This window comes from Nerophis lumbriciformis, linkage group LG13 (genome assembly GCF_033978685.3).
Source record: "Nerophis lumbriciformis linkage group LG13, RoL_Nlum_v2.1, whole genome shotgun sequence".
Lineage (NCBI taxonomy): Eukaryota > Metazoa > Chordata > Actinopteri > Syngnathiformes > Syngnathidae > Nerophis > Nerophis lumbriciformis.
In genome coordinates, this window is record NC_084560.2 from 15,782,798 (window position 1) to 15,807,260 (window position 24,463).

The window sequence follows — 24,463 nt, forward strand, 5'->3', positions numbered from 1 at the left end:
TCACCCAATGTTGTATAATTGCAACAATTATATAACAAGCTCTAAATGAAATTTGATGCATCTGTTCCACAAAAACTACATATGTACATGCTCTACACATTGTAATAACAACCAAAAAAAATATAAAAGACATTTTACTTACTTGAATTTGATGAATCCGGTCCAATGAAACAAATAGATGTTGTTCGAAGGAAACCTTGAGATGTTGTGTGAGTTCATGGCCAGAAGGCGTGACTTATAAACAAATGTACGTTCCAATAGCATTGTGAGACTGAACAATAGGACCCAATGACTATGTAAATGTAGTAAAAAAAAAAAAAAAAATATATATATATAACAGATTGTTTTTTAGGATGGTTAAAGGTAACGAGGGGTCTTACAGGGTTAAGTCCTTTGTGACTTTACAAAGCTTAGCTTTTTAATGGGAGCAAATCTTGATCTATGAGCTTAACTAACATGGATGAAAAAACAGCTTTAAGAAAGGATAACTATGAACTGTATTGCATTACAGTAAAATACGATTTATAATTGATTAATGTAGCAGACTAACTCCACTACCATCACAATATTAAACACATGTGCATGTTTAATAAATGAGTGGCAATGGAATACAGGCATTATTGTTCTTGTATAGGCTTTTTTTATATGCTTCTGTACGAAATGTTGTGTAGTGTGTAGGCTCCTTTCTGGAGGAACAACCTGCTTCAAAACAAGAAGAAGAAAGCTAACCTGGTATGCCCACAGTTTCTTCACAATGTTGGCAGCACAGACAGATCTGTAGCGCTGCACCATAGTTCTGTTGTTTGTTACCAAGGAAACTGATAGACATCAATGCCCCCCCCACCCCATTTTAAGATGAAGGCTTTTTTTTAATTGCAAACCATCAAATTCTTTAAGGTGCATACACAAAAAAATGTAAGGAGGCAGGGGGCCACTTTAATGCAGTTTGTGCATCAAAGACGCTAAAACCAATCAAATGTAGCTCAAGTTATTAAAGGAAAACTTTGACATTTTAGCATTGTGATACAAACCCCGTTTCCATATGAGTTGGGAAATTGTGTTAGATGCAGAGGTGGGTAGTAACGCGCTACATTTACTCCGTTACATCTACTTGAGTAACTTTTGGGATAAATTGTACTTCTAAGAGTAGTTTTAATGCAACTTACTTTTACTTTTACTTGAGTATATTTATAGAGAAGAAACGCTACTTTTACGCCGCTACTTTTATCTACATTCAGCTCGCTACTCGCTACTAATTTTTATCGATCTGTTAATGCACGCTTTGTTTGTTTTGGTCTGTCAGACAGACCTTCAAAGTGCCTGCGTTACTGGTGACGTTTCACTCCGTTCCACCAATAAAATGCAGTCACTAGTGACGTTTGACTCCGTTCCACCAATCAGATGCAGTCACTGGTGACGTTGGACCAATCAAACAGAGGGTCACATGACCTGACTTAAACAAGTTGAAAAACTTATTGGGGTGTTACCATTTAGTGGTCAATTGTACGGAATATGTACTGTACTGTGCAATCTACTAATACAAGTTTCAAACAATCAATCAAAAGTGTGAAGGAAAAAAGACACTTTTTTTATTTCAAATGTACATCCCGTCACAAGCCTAAAGACTGACTGCACAGTTCCTGTCTTCACAATAAAAGTGCCGCTCCATCGCGCCTGCGCTTTCAAAATAAGAGTCTCCGAAAGCCAGCGCAAACAAGCGAGCAAGCTACGGAATTTGCCGCCAATGTATTTCTTGTAAAGTGTGTGAAAACGAATATGGAAACTGGACAAATAAGATACCAAAAACCAACCACTTTCATGTGGTATTAGACAGAAAGGAGGAACTTTTTTTCTCCTGCATTTGAAAACGTGGACGTTAAGCATTGCTGTCTGATTACATTCAATGTAAGTCATCAGAATCAGGTAATACACCAACTTATACTCTTGTCAACATGAAAGAAAGGAATCTATATGTGTTAAACATGCATGTATATTCATTAAAACACCTTTAACATGTAAACAAAAACGGCAAAATAAATAAATATAAATGATATACTGTATATATCAATGTATGTGTATATGTATATATATATATATATATATATATATATATATATATATATATATATATATATATATATGATATGTGTGTGTGTTACTCATCAGTTACTCAGTACTTGAGTAGTTTTTTCACAACATACTTTTTACTTTTACTCAAGTAAATATTTGGGTGACTACTCATTACTTTTACTTGAGTAATAAATCTCTAAAGTAACAGTACTCTTACTTGAGTACAATTTCTGGCTACTCTACCCACCTCTGGTTAGATGTAAATATAAACGGAATACAATGATTTGCAAATCCTTTTCAATCCATATCCAGTTGAATGCACTACAAAGACAACATATTTGATGTTCAAACTCATAAACTTTTTTTTTTTTTTTTGGAAATAATAATTCACTTAGAATTTCATGGCTGCAACACGTGCCAAAGTAGTTGGGAAAGGGCATGTTCACCACTGTGTTACATGGCCTTCCCTTTTAACAACACTCAGTAAACGTTTGGGAACTGAGGAGACACATTTTTTAAGCTTCTCTGGTGGAATTATTTCCCATTCTTGCTTGATGTACAGCTTAAGTTGTTCAACAGTTCGGGGGTCTCCGTTGTGGTATTTTAGGCTTCATAATGCGCTACACATTTTCAATGGGAGACAGGTCTGGACTACAGGCAGGCCAGTCTAGTACCCGCACTCGTTTACTATGAAGCCACGTGGCTTGGCATTGTCTTGCTGAAATAAGCAGGGGCGTCCATGGTAACGTTGCTTGGATGGCAACATATGTTGCTCCAAAACCTGTATGTACCTTTCAGCATTAATGGTGCCTTCACAGATGTGTAAGTTACCCATGTCTTGGGCACTAATACACCCCCATACCATCACAGATGCTGGATTTTCAACTTTGCGCCTATAACAATCCGGATGGTTCTTTTTCTCTTTGGTCCGGAGGACACGACGTCCACAGTTTCCAAAAACAATTTGAAATGTGGACTCGTCAGACCACAGAACACTTTTCCACTTTGTATCAGTCCATCTTAGATGAGCTCAGGCCCAGCGAAGCCGACGGCGTTTCTGGGTGTTGTTGATAAACGGTTTTCGCCTTGCATAGGAGAGTTTTAACTTGCACTTACAGATGTAGCGACCAACTGTAGTTACTGACAGTGGGTTTCTGAAGTGTTCCTGAGCCCATGTGGTGATATCCTTTACACACTGATGTTGCTTGTTGATGCAGTACAGCCTGAGGGATGGAAGGTCACGGGCTTAGCTGCTTACGTGCAGTGATTTCTCCAGATTCTCTGAACCCTTTGATGATATTACGGACCGTAGATGGTGAAACCCCTAAATTCCTTGCAATAGCTGGTTGAGAAAGGTTTTTCTTAAACTGTTCAACAATTTGCTCACGCATTTGTTGACAAAGTGGTGACCCTCGCCCCATCCTTGTTTGTGAATGACTGAGCATTTCATGGAATCTACTTTTATACCCAATCATGGCACCCACCTGTTCCCAATTTGCCTGTTCATCTGTGGGATGTTCCAAATAAGTGTTTGATGAGCATTCCTCAACTTTATCAGTATTTATTGCCACCTTTACCAACTTCTTTGTCACGTGTTGCTGGCATCAAATTCTAAAGTTAATGATTATTTGCAAAAAAAAATTTTTTTTACCGGTTTGAACATCAAATATGTTGTTTTTGTCGAATATTCAACTGAATATGGGTTGAAAATGATTTGCAAATCATTGTATTCCATTTATATTTACATCTAACACAATTTCCCAACTCATATGGAAACGGGGTTTGTAGATGACAAAAAAAATGAGTGTCCCTCAAAACCCCTTTCAGATGTTGTTATGCACAGTGAGACAATCACACGAGTGGTTTTGGAATTACTGCCTTGGCCAGAAATCAAACCCATGTCCTCTGCTGTGCAAATGCAAATGTGTGTAACATATCAACTATCTAATCATTATTTACATTTTTAGAATATGCAGCGGGCCAATAAAAAATTTGCAACAATGTACTTTGGACACCTCTAAAGCACACTCAGAACTTACATTTAATGACAACAGGAAGTCAAAAAGTTGCCTCTACAAGAGACCATATTTGTTTAAATTAGGGGCATATCTAAACTATATCGGCCAAGGGCCACATACTGAAAAATTAAAGTATATGGGGCCATTATGTTTATAATGATCATTTAAGCTTTGTGTTGTAAGTGACAAAGCATATTATTATTTAGAGTTAAACTTTTTTTTGCCTTTTTGCAGTTTTTTTTCCATTAATGTAGTTGTCTTGCTTAATTGTATTTTCAACAATGTGCCTAGAAAATCCATCTATCAATCAATCAATCAATCAACCAATCAATCAATCAATCAATCAATCAAAATGTATTTATGTAGCCCTTAATCACAAGTTTTTCAAATGGTTTTACAAACTCAAAACGACATCCCTTGATCTAAAACAGTGGTTCTTAACCTTGTTGGAGGAACCGAACCCCACCAGTTTCATATGCGCATTCACCGAACCCTTCTTTAGTGAAAAATAAAATGTTGTTTTTTTTCTAATTCAAGACAAAGTTATATGTTTTTGGTAACACTTTAGTATGGGGAACATATTATAAGTATCAAAGACTTAATTTAGATTTTTTTGGACACTAGGGGAACATATTCTAAGTAACAAAGACTTAATTTAGAGTTATCTGGTTAGGGTTAGGGTTAGAGGGTTAGGGTTATAATAAGGCCATGCCGTCTAAGGCATTAATAAGTACTTAATAATGACTAGTTAAGAGCCAATATGTTACTAATTTGCATGTTAATAAGCAACTAATTAATGGTGAATATGTTCCCCATACTAAAGTGTTACCATGTTTTATTACTGGTGCACAAAATGAACCGTGCATGAACATCACCTTGTTCAAAGAACAAAACCAACACAGTGCATAAACTCACAACAAATTACACACCTGCAAATCAGTCTGACTTCTGCTGTTGCCGTATCCGTAATACGTCGATAGGGAGAAGTTTTTATTTACACGATGAGTAGGGTGTGTCTTGACCTCCGCCGAACCCCTAGGGTTCGATCGAACCCAGGTTAAGAACCACTGATCTAAAACCTCAAAAACTGATCTTGTGCGACTTATACTCCGGAGCGACTTATACTCCGAAAAATACGGTACATGAATTCCTTCAACTAACAGAAGACAGAAGCAGTATCATTCCAAATATCCACTGGTCCCCCTCCAGACCTGCAGGGGGCAGAGAAACACAACAGCCACATCACAATTCACCAAACTTCCTGTCAGGTGGCAGGGACGGAATGGAGCAGCATGTGGGCTTGGAGAAGAAAGATGGAAAAGCCTGTTGGTAAGAGAAAGAAAAGCTTAAACAAAGCAAGCAACTAGAAGAAGAAAAAAGCCAAAGAGGGTTTCCTTAGTTCCTGGTCACACACAACTGGTAGGAAATGAACTTGGATGCTATAGCTCTAAATTTGTTAATGCTTTGTTTGAAACGTTTGGTTTGAGCTACAAACTGTTTGATTGATTGATTGAAACTTTTATTAGTAGATTGCACAGTTCCGTACACATTCTGTACAATTGACCACTAAATGGTAACGCCCGAATAAGTTTTTCAACTTGTTTAAGTCGGGGTCCACGTAAATCAATTCATGGTAAAATTGTGTTCTTTGTGTTTATCTGAACTTTGAGTGGCTTTATCAATTTGAAATATTAAAAAGTGGATGCTTATGTTTGGCTTATACTTATGTTTAAATACTCAGTTAAGTTGCTTATTTACTTTTTACTTCGGTATATAAGCTGTATATTTACTTGTACATGTGTGTGATTAATGAACTTGGTTCAACTTAAAGCAATGTTGTGATGATTTGTTTATTAGTTTAAACTCAAAATAATGCAATGTTTTACATTGATTGATTGATTGAATCTTTTACCATTATTTACAGTACATATTCTGTACAATTGACCACTAAATGGTAACACCTGAATACGTTTTTCAACTTGTTTAAGTCGGGGTCCACATTAATTAATTCATGGTATAAATATATACTATCTGCATAATACAGTCATCACACAAGTTAATCATCAGAGTACATTCAATACATTCTAGGGTTGTAGCTGCCTGGAGGTGTTCTTTTAGTGCTGTTTTGAAGGAGGATAGAGATGCCCTTTCTTTTACACCTGTTGGTAGTATTGATGTGGCATAGAAGTAGAATGAGTTAAGACCTTTGTTAGATCGGAATCTGGGTTTGACGTGGTTAGTGGAGCTCCCCCTGGTGTTGTGGTTATGGCGGTCATTCAGGAAGTAGTTTGATATGTACTTCGGGATCAGGGAGGTGTAGCGAAATTTATAGACTACGCTCAGTGCAAGTTGTTTTACTCTGCCCTCCACCCTGAGCCAGCCCACTTTGGAGAAGTGGGTAGGAGTGAGGTATGATCTGGGGTGGAGGTCTAGAAGTAACCTGACTAGCTCGTTCTGGGATGTTTAAGGTTATCAACCTAATCACCCTCTAATTAACCCTACAATAAACTGGAAGGGGAAAAAAGAGAAGATTTGAGTTGTTCTAAGGACCAAAGCCCTTTAAAGGCCTACTGAAACCCACTACTACCGACCACGCAGTCTGATAGTTTATATATCAATGATGAAATCTTAACATTGCAACACATGCCAATACGGCCGGGTTAGCTTACTAAAGTGCAATTTTAAATATCGCGCGAAATATCCTGCTGAAAACGTCTCGGTAAGATGACGTGACGTCACGGATTGTAGAGGACATTTTGGGACCACATGGTGGCAAGCTATTAAGTCGTCTGTTTTCATCGCAAAATTCCACAGTATTCTGGACATCTGTGTTGGTGAATCTTTTGCAATTTGTTCAATGAACAATGGAGACAGCAAAGAAGAAAGCTGTAGGTGGGAAGCGGTGTATTGCGGGCGGCTGCAGCAACACAAACACAGCCGGTGTTTCATTGTTTACATTCCCGAAAGATGACAGTCAAGCTTTACCATTGGCCTGTGGAGAACTGGGACAACAGAGACTCTTACCAGGAGGACTTTGAGTTGGATGCGCAGACGCGGTACCGTGAGTACGCATGCAGCTGCGGCTTCCAAACATTTGATCGCTTGCCCGTACGTGCGTGCCGCTATGTGCATGTCACGTACGTAACTTTGGGGACTTTGGGGAAATATATGTGCTGTATGAACTTTGGGGAGGTGAACGGTACTTTGGGCGGTGGGATTGAGTGTGTTGTGCAGGTGTTTGAGTTGTATTGGCGGGTTATATGGACGGGAGGGGGGAGGTGTTTGTTATGCGGGATTAATTTGTGGCATATTAAATATAAGCCTGGTTGTGTTGTGGCTAATAGAGTATATATATGTCTTGTGTTTATTTACTGTTTTAGTCATTCCCAGCTGAATATCAGGTCCCACCCGCCTCTCACAGCATCTTCCCTATCTGAATCGCTCCCACTGCCCTCTAGTCTTTCACTCTCACTTTCCTCATCCACGAATCTTTCATCCTCGCTCAAATTAATGGGGAAATCGTCGCTTTCTCGGTCTGAATCGCTCTCCCTGCTGGTGGCCATGATTGTAAACAATGTGCAGATGTGAGGAGCTCCACAACCTGTGACGTCACGCTACTCGTCTGCTATTTCCGGTACAGGCAAGGCTTTTTTATCAGCGACCAAAAGTTGCGAACTTTATCGTCGATGTTCTCTACTAAATCCTTTCAGCAAAAATATGGCAATATCGCGAAATGATCAAGTATGACACAGAATGGACCTGCTATCCCCGTTTAATTAAGAAAATTGCATTTCAGTAGGCCTTTAACTGGGGAAATTAAACACAACTTGAGAGTTGATAACCAGCATGGCAGCAAAGACAAAGGATCAACGGCCTCAAGTCAACGCAAAGAACACCGCAAATATGGTGGAAGAAGCCACTGGTAAAACAGTCAAGCAGCTGAAGCAGGAGCGGACCTCAGCAAAGAGTGCTTTCACCAAACAGGCCAACGACCTAAACAGAGCTGTTGGATACCTGACAAAGTCAGAATTGCAAAAATAATTCAGAATACTCACTTCACTTGAACGACATCAACGACAGCTATGAACTCGACCTACTGGCTGAACTGGGAGTCGATGAGGAAGATGAAGTGACGTTGGATAAGCCGGTATCTTAGTCTGTTACAGTGTTAACAGATCATTTCATGTTACCATGGCAACGCTATTCACCAACAAAAATAAACACATTTTGTCTACTATGAGAGGAAACTGCTAATGAACCCCCACATATGATATACCGTCGGAAAGGTCTCGTTTGCGCCGACAGGTGTATCTTGAATTGTGTTACCATAGCGACTCTACTCACGAATAAACAAAACGGTACACACGCAACAGAGCCCCTCAGTACAAAAATCATGTTTTTTTTGTATCTGCTAGCATACTTGTGAGAACGTTAGCATGCTAGCTTTTTTTTTTTGCTAGCGTATCTCATAATAGCATGCTAATGTGTAATGCTAGCCTTTTTGCTACTTCCTATGTCTACACCAACAAATACTGCATTTTGGTATTTCTTCTTATCCAGTCATGTGCTAGCTATTTAATGTTAGCCAGCCATACACCGTAGAGATATATCACTTGGAATGTGACACATGTTAACTGCTAGCGTGCTAACGATAGCATGCTAGCACACTAACATCAAAGTGCTAACGTGCTAACATTTCTTTTAGCAAATTGTAAGATTTGTTTTGTCTAATTCCGCAGCCACATACACTTATAAAACTGTTAGCATGCAAACGTCAGCATGCTAACATTAGCATGCTAACTTTTTTTTTAGCTAGTTTTGCAACCGTTTTACCCAGGGCCATTAAACTTGGTATGTGACACTTGTTACCTGTTAGCATGCAAACGATAGCATGTTTGCACGCTAACATCAAAGCGATAAAGTTTTTTTTGTCTAATTCCGCAGCCATACACCTTACACTCCTATAACCTGGTACTTAAAACATGCTAACTGTATGCATGTTTACGTTAGCATGCTACCATGCATTGCAACAGTTTACTCTCGAGTCATATAACTTCGTATGTGACACTTACTAACTTCTAGCATGCTAATGTTAGCACGCTAGAATAATAATATGAACATGCTACCTTTTTAGCTAACTTTACGTTTCTTTCCCTATTTAGACAGCCATACACCTTACAGTCATATAACTTGGTATGTGACACATGCTAATTGATAGCATGCTACCATTAGCTTGTTAACATGCTAAAATTGGCACGCTAACTTTTTGAACTAGTTTTGGTACGTGACACTTGTAAACTGTTAGCATGCAAATGTAAGCATACTAACATTAGCATGCTAACTTTTTTTTAGCTAGTTTTGCAACTGTTTTACCCAGGGTCATTATACTTGGTATGTGACACTTGTTACCTGTTAGCATGCAAACGATAGCATGTTAGCATGCTAACATCAAAGCAATAAAGTTTTTTAACAAATTTTAAGATTTTCTTTGTCTAATTTCGCAGCCATACACCATACACTCATATAACTTGGTATTTGAAACATGCTAACCGTATGCATGTTTACGTTTTTTTCTAGCATTTTAGCTAATATTGTACATTGTAAACCTAATACTCATGGATTTGGTTACTTGGCGGCATGTTACAAGTAGGCTCGCTGTTAGCCTTTTAGCATGCTGAGTTTTTATGCCAGCATTTTAGCTAATGTGACACATTTACAACTAAAATATATAGATTGTTACTTTGTAACCTCTTGAAGTATGTTAACCCTCCCAACTATACCAAGATTCATACTACATTTCAGTACAGCTTCTGCTTTTCACCTGTCAAACCATTGTAACATTCTATTTTAACTTTCAAACTATTTATGCATTTCACTAGTATTTCAGTTTAGCGTCAGCTCTTTCTACCATTTCAGCATTGAAACAATTTCAACATTCAAACAATTTTAACATTCAAACCATTTCAGCATTTAAACAATTTCAACATTCAAACAATTTTAACATTCAAACCATTTCAGCATGTAAACAATTTCAACATTCAAACAATTGTAACATTCAAGCCATTTCAGCATTTAAACAATTTCAAATTTCAAACCATTTTAACATTCAAACCATTTCAGCATTTAAACAATTTCAACATTCAAACCATCTCAACATTCAAACAATTTTAACATTCAAACCATTTCAGCATTTAAACAATTTCAAATTTCAAACCATTTTAACATTCAAACAATTGTAACATTCAAACCATTTCAGTATTTAAACAATTTCTACATTCAAACCATTTCAACATTCAAACAATTTTAACATTCAAACCATTTCAGCATTTAAACAATTTTAACATTCAAACGATTTCAGCATTTAAACAATTTCAACATTCAAACCATTTAAGCATTTAAACAATTTCAACATTCAAACAATTTTAACATTCAAACCATTTCAGCATGTAAACAATTTCAACATTCAAACAATTTTAACATTCAACCCATTTCAGCATTTAAACAATTTAAAATTTAAATCATTTTAACATTCAAACAATTGTAACATTCAAACCATTTCAGCATTTAAACAATTTCAACATTCAAACAACATTAACATCCAAACCATTTCAGCATTTAAACAATTTCAACATTCAAACCATCTCAACATTCAAACAATTTTAACATTCAAACCATTTCAGCATTTAAACAATTTCAAATTTCAAACCATTTTAACATTCAAATTGTAGCATTCAAACCATTTCAGTATTTAAACAATTTTAACATTCAAACCATTTCAACATTCAAACAATTTTAACATTCAAACAATTTCAGCATTTAAACAATTTCAACATTCAAACCATTTCAGCATTTGAACAATTTCCACATTCAAACAATTTTAACATTCAAACCATTTCAGCATGTATACAATTTCAACATTCAAACAATTTTAACATTCAACCCATTTCAGCATTTAAACAATTTAAAATTTAAAATCATTTTAACATTCAAACAATTGTAACATTCAAACCATTTCAGCATTTAAACAATTTCAACATTCAAACAACTTTAAAATTCAAACCATTTCGGCATTTAAACAATTTCAACATTCAAACCATCTCAACATTCAAACAATTTTAACATTCAAACCATTTCAGCATTTAAACAATTTCAAATTTCAAACAATTGTGGCATTCAAACAATTTCAGTATTTAAACAGTTTTAACATTCAAACCATTTCAACATTCAAACAATTTTAACATTAAAACAATTTCAGCATTTAAACAATTTCAACATTCAAACCATTTCAGCATTTGAACAATTTCAACATTCAAACAATTTTAACATTCAAACCATTTCAGCATGTAAACAATTTCAACATTCAAACAATTTTAACATTCAACCCATTTCAGCATTTAAACAATTTAAAATTTAAAATCATTTTAACATTCAAACAATTGTAACATTCAAACCATTTCAGCATTTAAACAATTTTAACATTCAAACAACTTTAACATTCAAACCATTTCAGCATTTAAACAATTTCAACATTCAAACCATCTCAACATTCAAACAAGTTTAACATTCAAACCATTTCAGTATTTAAACAATTTCTACATTCAAACAATTTTAACATTCAAACCATTTCAGCATTTAAACAATTTCAACATTCAAACCTTTTCAGCATTTAAACAATTTCAACATTCAAAACAATTTTAACATTCAAACCAGTTCAGCATTTAAACAATTTCAACATTCAAACCTTTCAGCATTTAAACAATTTCAACATTCAAAACAATTTTAACATTCAAACCATTTCAGCATTTAAACAATTTCAAATTTCAAACCATTTTAACATTCAAACAATTGTAACATTCAAACCATTTCAGCATTTAAACAATTTCAACATTCAAACCATCTCAACATTCAAACTATTTTAACATTCAAATCATTTCAGCATTTAAACAATTTCAAATTTCAAACCATTTCAGCATTCAAACAATTTTAACATTAAAACCATTTCAACATTTAAACCATTTCAACATTTAAACCATTTCAACATTCAAGCCATTTCAACATTCAAACAATTTTAACATTCAAACCATTTCAACATTTAAACCATTTCAACATTCAAACCATTTCAACATTCAAACCATTTCAACATTCAAAAAATGTTAACATTCAAACCATTTCAGCATTTCAACAATTCCAACATTCAAACCATTTCAGCATTTAAACAATTCCAACATTCAAACCATTTCAGCATTCAAACAATTTTAACATTCAAACCATTTCAGCATTTAAACAATTTCAACATTCAAACAATTTTAACATTCAAACCATTTCAGCATTTAAACCATTTCAGCATTCAAACCATTTCAACATTCAAACCATTTTAACATTCAAACCATTTCAACATTCAAACCATTTCAGCATTCAAACCACTTCAGCATTCAAACCATTTCAACATTCAAACCATTTTAACATTCAAACTATTTCAACATTCAAACAATTACACATACACATATAAGTGCCTTGAGGTCATGTGATTGCAAGCCACCTATTGGTGACAGTAACTAATATTAGGAAATAGTTTAGTATCAATATTTTAGCTTGTTATTGTTTTTTTGTAGTTGTCTTGTTTAATTGTAATTCTAGAAAGTGGGCATATGAAAAATGAGCTGTGGGCTGCAAATGGCAAATAGACTTACATTTTCTGTGGGCGATGTAGAGTTTTCCATGCGTGTGTTAACAATTATATTTGCAAGCCACACAATCAATAGCATACTGCACTTTGTCCAATTGAGCATATGGAAAGATTGTAAGGGACCTGGGAAGGATCAAAATTCACAAATGGATAACGTGCATTTTGCAGGATGGATACATTTGCAAAATCTTGCAAGGAAACATGATAAATAAAGATTTAAAACATGCTATCAAGGTTTATAAACCAGGGATAAGATGATTAATCTTCCTTATATGAATCTCCAAGGGATCCACCCACGATGCTCCATCCTTCCCACCACAGCGAGCAGAGTCAAGATGCTCGCAGCTCTCTCGTCCTCGCCTGCAGAGTGGATTATTTGTCTGGATAAAAGGTAAATAATGTCGCTGCTCTTAAGAAATGCATTCAAATTCCTGATGTTGACCAACTGTAGACGCGATTTTGTTACGTGCATAAGTCTGTTTTTTTTCACGTGTGCGATCAAAATACTCAACAGGCTTGATTCCACGATTTGATCGTCGTCTGGTTACTGTTGAAATAACTTGTTACTGTTGAAATGACTTACTCGGAGAGATTCTGCTGTAAAAGTGTTGTTTTTCATGAAGAAGTCCAATGGAAACTCACTCCTGCTGTATCCAGAGGCGCAGCTACTAGTTAGAGGGCCACAAGGTTTCAGACTGAGCGTTTTAGTTTTTCAATCAATCAATCAAAGTTTACTTATATAGCCCTAAATCACGAGTGTCTCAAAGGGCTGCACAAGCCACAAAGACATCCTCGGCTCAGATCCCACATCAGGGCAAGGAAAAACTCAACCCAATGGGATGACAATGAGAAACCTTGGAGGGGACGACAGATGTGCAATGGACGTCAAGTCGATCTAGTTAATGGTGTGAGAGTCCAGTCCATAGTGGATCTAACATAATAGTGTGAGAGTCAAGGCCATAGTGGATCTAACATAATAGTGTGTGAGTCCAGTCCATAGTGGATCTAACATAATAGTGTGAGAGTCCAGTCCATAGTGGATCTAGTTAATAGTGTGAGAGTCCAGTCCATAGTGGATCTAACATAATAGTGTGAGAGTCCAGTCCAAAGTGGATCTAACATGATAGTGTGAGAGTCCAGTCCATAGTGCATCTAGTTAATAGTGTGAGAGTCCAGTCCATAGTGGATCTAACATAATAGTGTGAGAGTCCAGTCCATAGTGGATCTAACATAATAGTGTGAGAGTCCAGTCCATAGTGGATCTAACATAATAGTGTGAGAGTCCAGTCCATAGTGGATCTAGTTAATAGTGTGAGAGTCCAGTCCATAGTGGATCTAACATAATAGTGTGAGAGTCCAGTCCATAGTGGATCTAACATACCGTAATAGTGTGAGAGTCCAGTCCATAGTGGATCTAGTTAATAGTGTGAGAGTCCAGTCCATAGTGGATCTAGTTAATTGTATGAGAGTCCAGTCCATAGTGGATCTAGTTAATAGTGTGAGAGTCCAGTCCATAGTGGATCTAACATAATAGTGTGAGAGTCCAGTCCATAGTGGATCTAACATAATAGTGTGACAGTCCAGTCCATAGTGGATCTAACATAATAGCGTGATAGTCCAGTCCATAGTGGATCTTAACATAAAAGTGTCAGAGTCTAGTCCATAGTGGATCTAACATAACAGTGTGTGAGTCCAGTCCATAGTGGATCTAACATAATAGTGTGAGAGTCCAGTCCATAGTGGATCTAACATAATAGTGTGAGAGTCCAGTCCATAGTGGATCTAGTTAATAGTGTGAGAGTCCAGTCCATAGTGGATCTTAACATAATAGTGTGAGAGTCCAGTCCATAGTGGATCTAACATAATAGTGTGAGAGTCCAGTCCATAGTGGATCTAGTTAATAGTGTGAGAGTCCAGTCCATAGTGGATATAGTTAATAGTATGAGAGTCCAGTCCATAGTGGATCTAGTTAATAGTGTGAGAGTCCAGTCCATAGTGGATCTAACATAATAGTGTGAGAGTCCAGTCCATAGTGGATCTAACATAATAGTGTGACAGTCCAGTCCATAGTGGATCTAACATAATAGCGTGATTGTCCAGTCCATAGTGGATCTAACATAAAAGTGTCAGAGTCTAGTCCATAGTGGATCTAACATAACAGTGTGTGAGTCCAGTCCATAGTGGATCTAACATAATAGTGTGAGAGTCCAGTCCATAGTGGGGCCAGCAGGAGACCATCCCGAGCGGAGACAGGTCAGCAGCACAGAGATGTATTTCAATTGTCTGTCAAACTATAAAAAGAAAACTCCATTTGTTTTTGGGCTTTCACCGAACCCTGCAATATGTGTAGTATATTGAATCTTTGCATCTGTGATGTCACATCCTTCCTTAATAAGTGGCTATTGCATCATACCTTATAATTGTTCAGCAAACATTCTAAGTTACAGTTTGGTAAGTAACATGAGCAGCTATTGCATCATACCTTATAGATGTTCAACCTACTGTTCTAAGATACGGTTTGGTAATTAACATGAGCGGCGATTGCATTATACCTTTATAGCTGTTGCGCAAGAAACCAAGTTATATGACTCCGAGTCATACAGCTGAATAAGTTGGCCTATGTCATGTTGTATGAATTTGAAAGAGTCAAAGCAGCACTTCTCTTATATTGCAATAGTGCTATCTCCAAATTGTCTCCACTCACTTTACATTGGGAAGGCCGATGGTTGCAGAAAGTACAAAGTAATTTAATACACTTTTAAGATGAACCAAATGTTGAAACCGTGAGTCAGGATGGTGTGTGGAAAAGCTAAATGCCTGTGTCAGTTTCCCAGGTAACAAACATGTTAAAGCAACATTTTGAAACAAAGATCTGTTAAAAGGTGACATTGCATGCTGGTTTTGACATCGACTGGTGATTCTTACTTGCTATCCAAAATGGCACTTTCAGTAAAGAAGACTGGTGATGTTCTATTAAAAACAAAATCCTTGGACTTTGAAATATCATGGGTTGTATGATCATTCAAACCAATTGCTTTGAGAATTTAATTGATTAAATGTAAAACTACGAAGAGGTGAATCCTGACAACATTATCTGTAATAAGTGGAAAAGCAGCCTGCCCGCCTTATAGTCCTTATAGTTGTTCAGCCAATCCTTTTAAGTTACGGTTCGGTAGTTAACATGAGCGTCGATTGCATCATACCTTAATAGCTGTTCAGCCAACCCTTTTAAGTTACGGTTCGGTAGTTAACATGAGCGGCGATTGCGTCATGCCTTAATAGCAGTACAGCCAACCCTTTTAAGTTACAGTTTGGTAGTTAACATGGGCGGCGATTGTATCATACCATAATATCAGTTCAGCCAACCCTTTTAAGTTACGGTTTGGTAGTTAACATGAGCGGCGATTGCGTCATGCCTTAATGGCAGTTCAGCCAATCATTTTAAGTTACGGTTTGGTAGTTAACATGAGCGTCGATTGCGTCATCCCTTAATGGCAGTTCAGCCAATCCTTTTAAGTTAAGGTTTGGTAGTTAACATGGGTGGCGATTGTATCATACATTAATAGCAGTTCAGCCAACCCTTTTAAGTTACGGTTTAATTGTTAACATGAGCTGTGATTGCATTTTTTTTTTTTGGAAAAAAAAAACGCTTGAATGGTCTGAATTGTTTAAATGCTGAAATAGTTTGAATGTTACAATTGTTTAAATGTTGAAATGGTTTGAATGTTGACATTGTTTAAATGCTGAAATGGTTTGAATGTTGACATTGTTTAAATGCTGAAATGGTTTGAATGTTAAAATTGTTTAAATGTTGAAATGGTTTGAATGTTGACATTGTTTAAATGCTGAAATGGTTTGAATGTTAAAATTGTTTAAATGCTGAAATGGTTTGAATGTTTCAATTGTTCAAATGTTGAAATGGTTTGAATGTTGAAATTGTTTAAATGCTGAAATGGTTTGAATGTTAAAATTGTTTAAATACTGAAATGGTTTGAATGTTGACATTGTTTAAATGCTGAAATGGTTTGAATGTTGACATTGTTTAAATGCTGAAATGGTTTGAATATTGACATTGTTTAAATGCTGAAATGGTTTGAATGTTAAAATTGTTTAAATGCTGAAATGGTTTGAATGTTGACATTGTTTAAATGCTGAAATGGTTTGAATATTGACATTGTTTAAATGCTGAAATGGTTTGAATGTTAAAATTGTTTAAATGCTGAAATGGTTTGATTGTTAAAATTGTTTAAATGTTGAAATGGTTTGTATGTTGACATTGTTCAAATGTTGAAATGGTTTGAATGTTGAAATTGTTTAAATGCTGAAATGGTTTGAATGTTAAAATTGTTTAAATGTTGAAATGGTTTGAATGTTGACATTGTTTAAATGCTGAAATGGTTTGAATGTTGACATTGTTTAAATGCTGAAATGGTTTGAATGTTGACATTGTTTAAATGCTGAAATGGTTTGAATGTTGACATTGTTTAAATGCTGAAATGGTTTGAAAGTTGACATTGTTTAAATGCTGAAATGGTTTGAATATTGACATTGTTTAAATGCTGAAATGGTTTGAATGTTAAAATTGTATGAATGTTGAAAAGCTGACGCTAAACTGAAATACTAGTGAAATGTATAAATAGTTTGAAAGTTAAAATAGAATGTTAAAATGGTTTGAGAGGTGAAAAGCAGAAGCTGTACTGAAATGTAGTATGAATCTTTGTATAGTTAGGAGAGTTAACATTATATTAATAATCAGAATTTTACTTGGCAAAATCATGACAAAAGTCATAATTCTACTCAAAAAAAGTCACTTTTTTACAAGAACAACAAAACAATTCACAATATGTGATAAATGTCAGAAATTTATGACAAATGTCACCATTTTGCATTAAAATGTAATAATTTTACTAAAATACTTAATCATTTTACGAGAAAAATAATAATATTCTCATAATATGAGAAATTGTTCCCAATTTTATGAGAAAAAATACAGAAATATTTATTCATTTATTTTTAATACATTAAAGTCAAAGGGGGCACATTTAAATTTCCTACACACACTTATTATTACATATGTTGGCCAGAGGGGGAGCACTTCAAATTTTTACACACTCGTTATTACATATGTTGACCAGAGGGGGAGCACTTTTAAAAGCGACACAGTCTATTTGAAAAATCCCTCCTTTTTGGGACCACCCTCATTTTGATAGATGTCACCAGTAGGGGTGCAAATGAGACATTGTCTATTAGATACAATGTTATTGGGACCATGATTTATGTCATCACTTGTTCACACCTCCTCATATGGAAGATACTTTTCCTTCTTCATGTCTCAAGAAGGATGGCAATACAAGAACACACACACACACACACACACACACACACACACACACACACACACACACACACACACACACACACACACACACACACACACACACACACACACACACAATGTCTTGTATTTGTTACCTTGAGACCTGGAAAATGGAATTTCACAAGAAAAAGGTCTCAATTTCACAAGAAAAACTTTGAATTTTGGCAGTATTATAATAAAACTCTTCATTTTATTCAACGCAAGTCAAAATTTGACAAGAAAAACTGAACATTTGTGCAATATGATGATAAAAGTTGGAATTTTACAAGAAAAGCTTAACATTTTGACAATTTTATGAAAAGAGTCGTCATTTTACTCGACAAAAGTCAATTTTGTAAGAAAACTTTTAAATTTTGGCAATATTATAGTAATAATCGGAATTTTACTTGGCAAAATTATGACAAAAGTCATCATTTTACTCAAAAAAAATTCACTATTTTAGAAGAACAACAAAACAATTCACAATATTGGGATACAAGTCAGAAATGTATGACAAATGTCACCATTTTGCATTAAAAAGTAATAATTTTACTAAAAAACTTGCAATATTACAGAGGCAGAAAGAATATGAGAAATTGTTCCCAATTTTATAAGAAAAAATATAGAAATATTTATTAATTTAATTTTAACACATTTTGGTCAAAGGGGGCACATTTAAATTTCCTACACACACTTATTATTACATATGTTGACCAGAGGGGAGCACTTCAAATTTTTACACACTTGTTATTACATATGTTGACCAGAGGGGGAGCACTTTTAAAAGCGACACACAGTCAATGTGAAAAATCCCTCCTTTTTGGGACCACCCTAATTTTGATAGATGTCACCAGCAGGGGTGCAAATGAGACATTCTCTATTAGATGCAATGTTATTGGGACCATGATTTATGTCATCACTTGTTCACACCTCCTCATATGGAAGATACTTTTCCTTCTTCGTGTCTCAAGAAGGATAGCAATACAATAACACACGCACACGCACACACACACACACACACACACACACACACACACACACACACACACACACACACACACACACACACACACACACACACACACACACACACACACACGCACACTGCAGAGTCTGAGGTCTGAAAGAGACTCGACTCCTGCACACACCAGTGGAATTTACCATTTCACAAAGAAATAAGACAGTTTGAAGAGTTATGGTAGAAAACACTTCATGGTCACAACGTTGTTCAGTCATCGTGGCTTCGTCAGTGCAGACCGCTCCTTGAAGGCAACATGGTGGACCTTCAAGGAGATTCCAAGCTCTGAGACTGCGTTCGGGACTTGCCACACGGGGCTTACTCATCAGTACAGTACAAGTCTTGCGAGTCCCTCCGCCTTAAAAGACAAATGAAAGATTCGCCTACTAAAGTATTTCACATAATCGAAGCTCCATTTTCTACAGCTCATCAAAAAAAAAAAACTTTCTTTAACGCCCGGCCCACCTCCAAGTCAGACTGGGAATAACAGGAAGTGTATTTTCACTGCAGTGCAAACACAGCTGCATGGCATTGAAGAGAATTCACCAATGAACATGTAAGGAAGATCAGCTGACAGCAAGATATGATTGACATGTAAATCTATGACATCAGTGATTCTCAAACCGTGGTACGCCTACCCTGAGTGGTACGCGGGCTCCATCTAGTGCAGGGGTGTCCAGACTTTTTGACTTGGGGGCGCATTGGGCTAAAAAAGTGTGGTCGAGGTGCATGTAAAGTAACATATCCTATATGTATGCATAATATATTAATTTGATGGATATATAATTATATAATTGCATATTAAGAGTATGTGAAAGTTCGACTTCGACTTTGTTTATTTCCGTGACGACCTCCTTAAAGTTTTGTAATCCATCAGAAATATCAAGCAGCTAAAATGGAGAAGTGTGGAGAGTGTTTTGCATTTTGCCATCATGCTTTGTATTACATTTAAATGGGTGTCATTTTGAATTGTTTATGATGCATGGACGTTTTTTATAATGTCCACAAATGTCAGTGAACAAGTGTGACCATGTCTGTGGACATTTTGGGTTGGTTGGATTTTTTTTATTTTGTTTTATTTGCTTAATGACTAGGGAAGGTTGTTTGCATTGGGTCATATACCGTATTTTTTGGACTATAAGTCACAGTTTTTTTCATAGTTTGGCCGGGGGTGCGACTTATACTCAGGAGCGACTTATGTGTGAAATTATTAACACATTACCGTAAAATATCAAATAATATTATTTAGCTCATTCACGTAAGAGACTAGACATATAAGATTTCATGGGATTTAGCGATTATTAGTGACAGATTGTTTGGTAAACGTATAGCATGTTCTATATGTTATAGTTATTTGAATGACTCTTACCATAATATGTTACGTTAACATACCAGACACGTTCTCAGTTGGTTATTTATGCCTCATATAACATATCAGCCTGTTGTTCACTATTCCTTATTTATTTGAAATTGCCTTTCAAATGTCTATTCTTGGTGTTGGGTTTTATCAAATACATTTCCCCAAAAAATGCGACTTATACTCCAGTGCGACTTATATATGTTTTTTTCCTTCTTTATTATGCATTTTCGGCCGGTGCGACTTATACTCCGGAGCGACTTATACTCCGAAAAATACGGTAAGTCAATGCTGCGCATACCTCCATTCGGAGTATAATTAAAGGTCATTCCCCTGAATAATTCCCATCGTCCGCTAGATGACTAGACTATTAAAATGAATAAGTTTCCTTATTAAATAAATTGCCACATTGAAGACGTTGGTGGGCCACACTTGGCCCGCGAGCCGTAGTTTGGACACCTCTGATCTAGTGGTACACCAAATAATCACTTAATTTAAGTACAGTGTTTTATTTTCCTATATTCAAACACAGTGTTCAAACTGTGTGTAATGTTACCGTGGCCAAAAATATTTAATATACCGTATTTTCCGGACTATAGAGCGCACTGGTATATGAGTAGCACCCACTACATTTTAGAGGTAAAAAATATTTTTCCATATATTAGTAAGTCGCAGTTGTGAAATTAGTTATTTCCACAGAAAGATTCTGCAAATGTTTCTTTACATACCTTTAATTGTTTCCGAACGGTGCCTGTAACACGGCAGTAAAACGTCTGATCAAACAAAACAGAAGTCATCGTCATGGACCCACTAGCCGCAGAAGCTAGCTCTCCAATCAGCTTAACAGACTCAATAACTCCACGGTGACGTTGTGGTGAGTTTACTGAGGAATTTGTTTAACTGAAACAATACAAAAAAATGCCACTGTAAGTTATTAATACACTTGTAAATGTGTTAGCATATTAGCTAATGCTAACGACGCTAGCTTCATTACATTACAATAGCACGTAAAAACATGCATGAAAACCCTCCTACACACATTACACATGGGACACTTTAGTAAGTATGTTTTAGTTTAGTTTAATTATAAATCTTACAAACGCTGCTTGGAGTGATGAATGAAGGATCCATACGAGTAGAACTGCTATGGACGGCACTTCTACTTACGGTTGAAAGCACTAAATCAAAGGACACTGCAGCACCGGCAGTGAGCGAATTCGTTCAAAAGCACTAACACACATTTTCAGTGTATTTGCTTGTTTTTTTTTTTTAATGATTTGCATTATGGGAAGAAAAAGCCCAAAATTATCCGCACCGTTTTATAAGCCCATCTATCCATCCATTTCTACCGCTTGTCCCGTTCGGGGTCGCGGGGGTGCTGGAGCCTATCTCAGCTGCATTCGGGCGGAAGGCGGTGTACACCCTGGACAAGTCGCCACCTCAGAATCAGAATCAGCTTTATTGTCATTACGCAAGGTAACGAGATTGAGGCCATTCCATACAGTGCGATGTGTGCATGCTAGAAAAACAATGTGCAAATATATAGAAATATAAAAAATGTAGAAGTGCAATGAATATGGTGTGAAATGAATATATACATGATATACAGATAGACAACATTCACACTCACATTCACACACTAGGGACCATTTAGTGTTGCCAATCAACCTATCCCCAGGTGCATGTCTTTGGAGGTGGGAGGGGCCTATCCCCAGGTGCATGTCTTTGGAGGTGGGAGGGGCCTATGCCCAGGTGCATGTCTTTGGAGGTGGGAGGAAGCCGGAGTACCCGGAGGGAACCCACACAGTCACGGGGAGAACATGCAAATTGTTCAAATTGTATGGAAAAAGTAGCGGCTTATAGTCCGTAATTTACGGTGCTTGTTAAATAAAACCACTGCCTTGTTGTTAATGAATATTTAGGCCTAATTTGCTACTTTACATTAATGTTTTTTTTCTGAGGTGGTAAAAAAGTTTAAGAACCACTGAGTTACTTTAAAAAAAATATGATGGCAGTTGGACCCAGGAACTATTGTTGTCATTATTTCTCTTGGGAACATTGCTTTGTGTTTTGCATTGCTATGCTGCCCCCTAGTGGCCAAACCAAGTAATGACGGCAGCTCACCCTACAACGGAGCTAAAGAAAAAGGTAGTAATCAGTCGTCGTTCAGTGCATGAATGAAGCGCAGTCCTTTACTCTGTATAGACCAGTGGTTCTTAACCTGGGTTCGATCGAACCCTAGGGGTTCAGTGAGTCGGCCTCAGGGGTTTGGCGGAGCCTCCGCCACGGAGGTAAAGACCCTTTCGACTTATCGTGTAAATAAAAACTTCTCCCTATCGGCGTATTATAGATACCCCCAAACAATGTTCCCTCTAATTTTGCATCTGATTTGCGGGTTGTTTGACTGATCGATAGAAACTTTTACTAGCAGATTTCAAAGGAAGAGAGTGCATTATATCAGTGGTTCTTAACCTGGGTTCGATCGAACCCTAGGGGTTCGGTGAGTCGGCCTCAGGGGTTCGGCGGAGCCTCCGCCACGGAGGTAAAGACACATTCGACTTATCGGCGTATTATGGATACCCCCAAACAATGTTCCCTCTAATTTTCCATCTGATTTGCAGGTTGTTTGATTGGTCGATTGAAACTTTTACTAGCAGATTGCAAAGGAAGAGAATACACAGTACAGTTTACACAGTACAGTACATATTCCGTACAATTGACCACTAAATGGTAACACCCGAATAAGTTTTTCAACTTGTTTAAGTCGGGGTCCACGTTAATCAATTCATGGTAATGTGTGTAAAGTGTGTAATTTGTTGTGAGTTCATGCACTGTGTTGGTTTTGTTCTTTGAACAAGGTGATGTTCATGCACGGCTCATTTTGTGCACTGCTAAAAAAAACATAATCTTTTCTTGAATTTGAAAAAAAAAACATTTTATTTTTCACTAAAGAAGGGTTCGGTGAATGCGCATATGAAACTGGTGGGGTTTGGTACCTCCAACAAGGTTAAGAACCACTGATATAGACCCTTCTTGTATTAAAGTGGTGTTCACAGCTCAGATATTGAACCATGGTTCTTCTTGATGCCTCCGTCACATGATCTGAGCCTGGAAGACAGGCAAGTACGGCTCAAAACCACAACGAAAAGGAAAAAAAATAATGGTTTCTCTGGTTCCTTCTCGGTACCATCGACTCATTCTTAATTTGTTTGGATGTTCATTCGAGTTCATAGGAGAAGATGGTCGTCCCGATGACACTACAAGATGATCTGCGGTTCCGGCACCAACTCGCTTATGGATTTGTGCGGCAAAACGTTTGCGCCGTTCTGATAGAGCTCGTCTTGGACGATGACGTCCTTCCCCAACACGGTCACGTTCTCCATGCGGACCTGGCTGCACACGGCGAGACGTGAGGACGGGACGTTGGGTCGCGCTGAGGGTCGACCTCCACTCACCCACTGGGCCACGGAGGAGCTCCAACCCATGATGCAGCTCTCCAGCCAGGAATGTGAGCGGACTCTGTCCGCCTTCAGCACCGTGCAGCGCTTTATCCTCACGCCGTCTTCCACCACCACGCCGGCGCCGATGGTCACGTTGGGCCCGATGGTGCAGTTTTCGCCGATCTGAGCAGTCAGGTCCTGACAGGTCCCTGAGTAGGGTGATTTGTAATTAAAATAAAAACAATTTTTTTCCACAAATGGTAAATATTTGGTAACCTACTCAGTGGCCTAGTGGTTAGAGTGTCCGCCCTGAGATCGGTAGTTTGTGAGTTCAAACCCTGGCCAAGTCATACTAAAGACTATAAAAAATGGGACTCATTACCTTCCTGCTTGGCACTCAGCATCAAGGGTTGGAATTGGGGGTTAAATCACCAAAAATGATTCCCGGGCGCGGCCACCGCTGCTGCTCACTGCTCCCCTCACCTCCCAGGGGGGTGATCAAGGGTGATGGGTCAAAT

General features: G+C 37.1%; 1 protein-coding gene across 2 annotated transcripts in view; it reads left to right on the forward strand.

Moving 5' to 3' along the window:
- The first annotated feature begins 5,317 nt into the window (after positions 1-5,317).
- rapgef4a (Rap guanine nucleotide exchange factor 4a) overlaps positions 5,318-24,463 on the forward strand; it is a 121,890-nt gene continuing 102,744 nt past the window's right edge. The window contains exons 1-2 of one of the 2 annotated variants that reach the window (XM_061971634.2): positions 5,318-5,417; positions 13,060-13,165. In XM_061971634.2, coding sequence (XP_061827618.2) covers positions 5,381-5,417; positions 13,060-13,165 — 143 coding nt within the window. In that variant the 5' untranslated portion in view covers positions 5,318-5,380. Of the gene's footprint in view, positions 5,508-13,059; positions 13,166-24,463 lie in introns of both variants that reach the window. The other variant, XM_072914454.1, reaches the window with a different exon arrangement.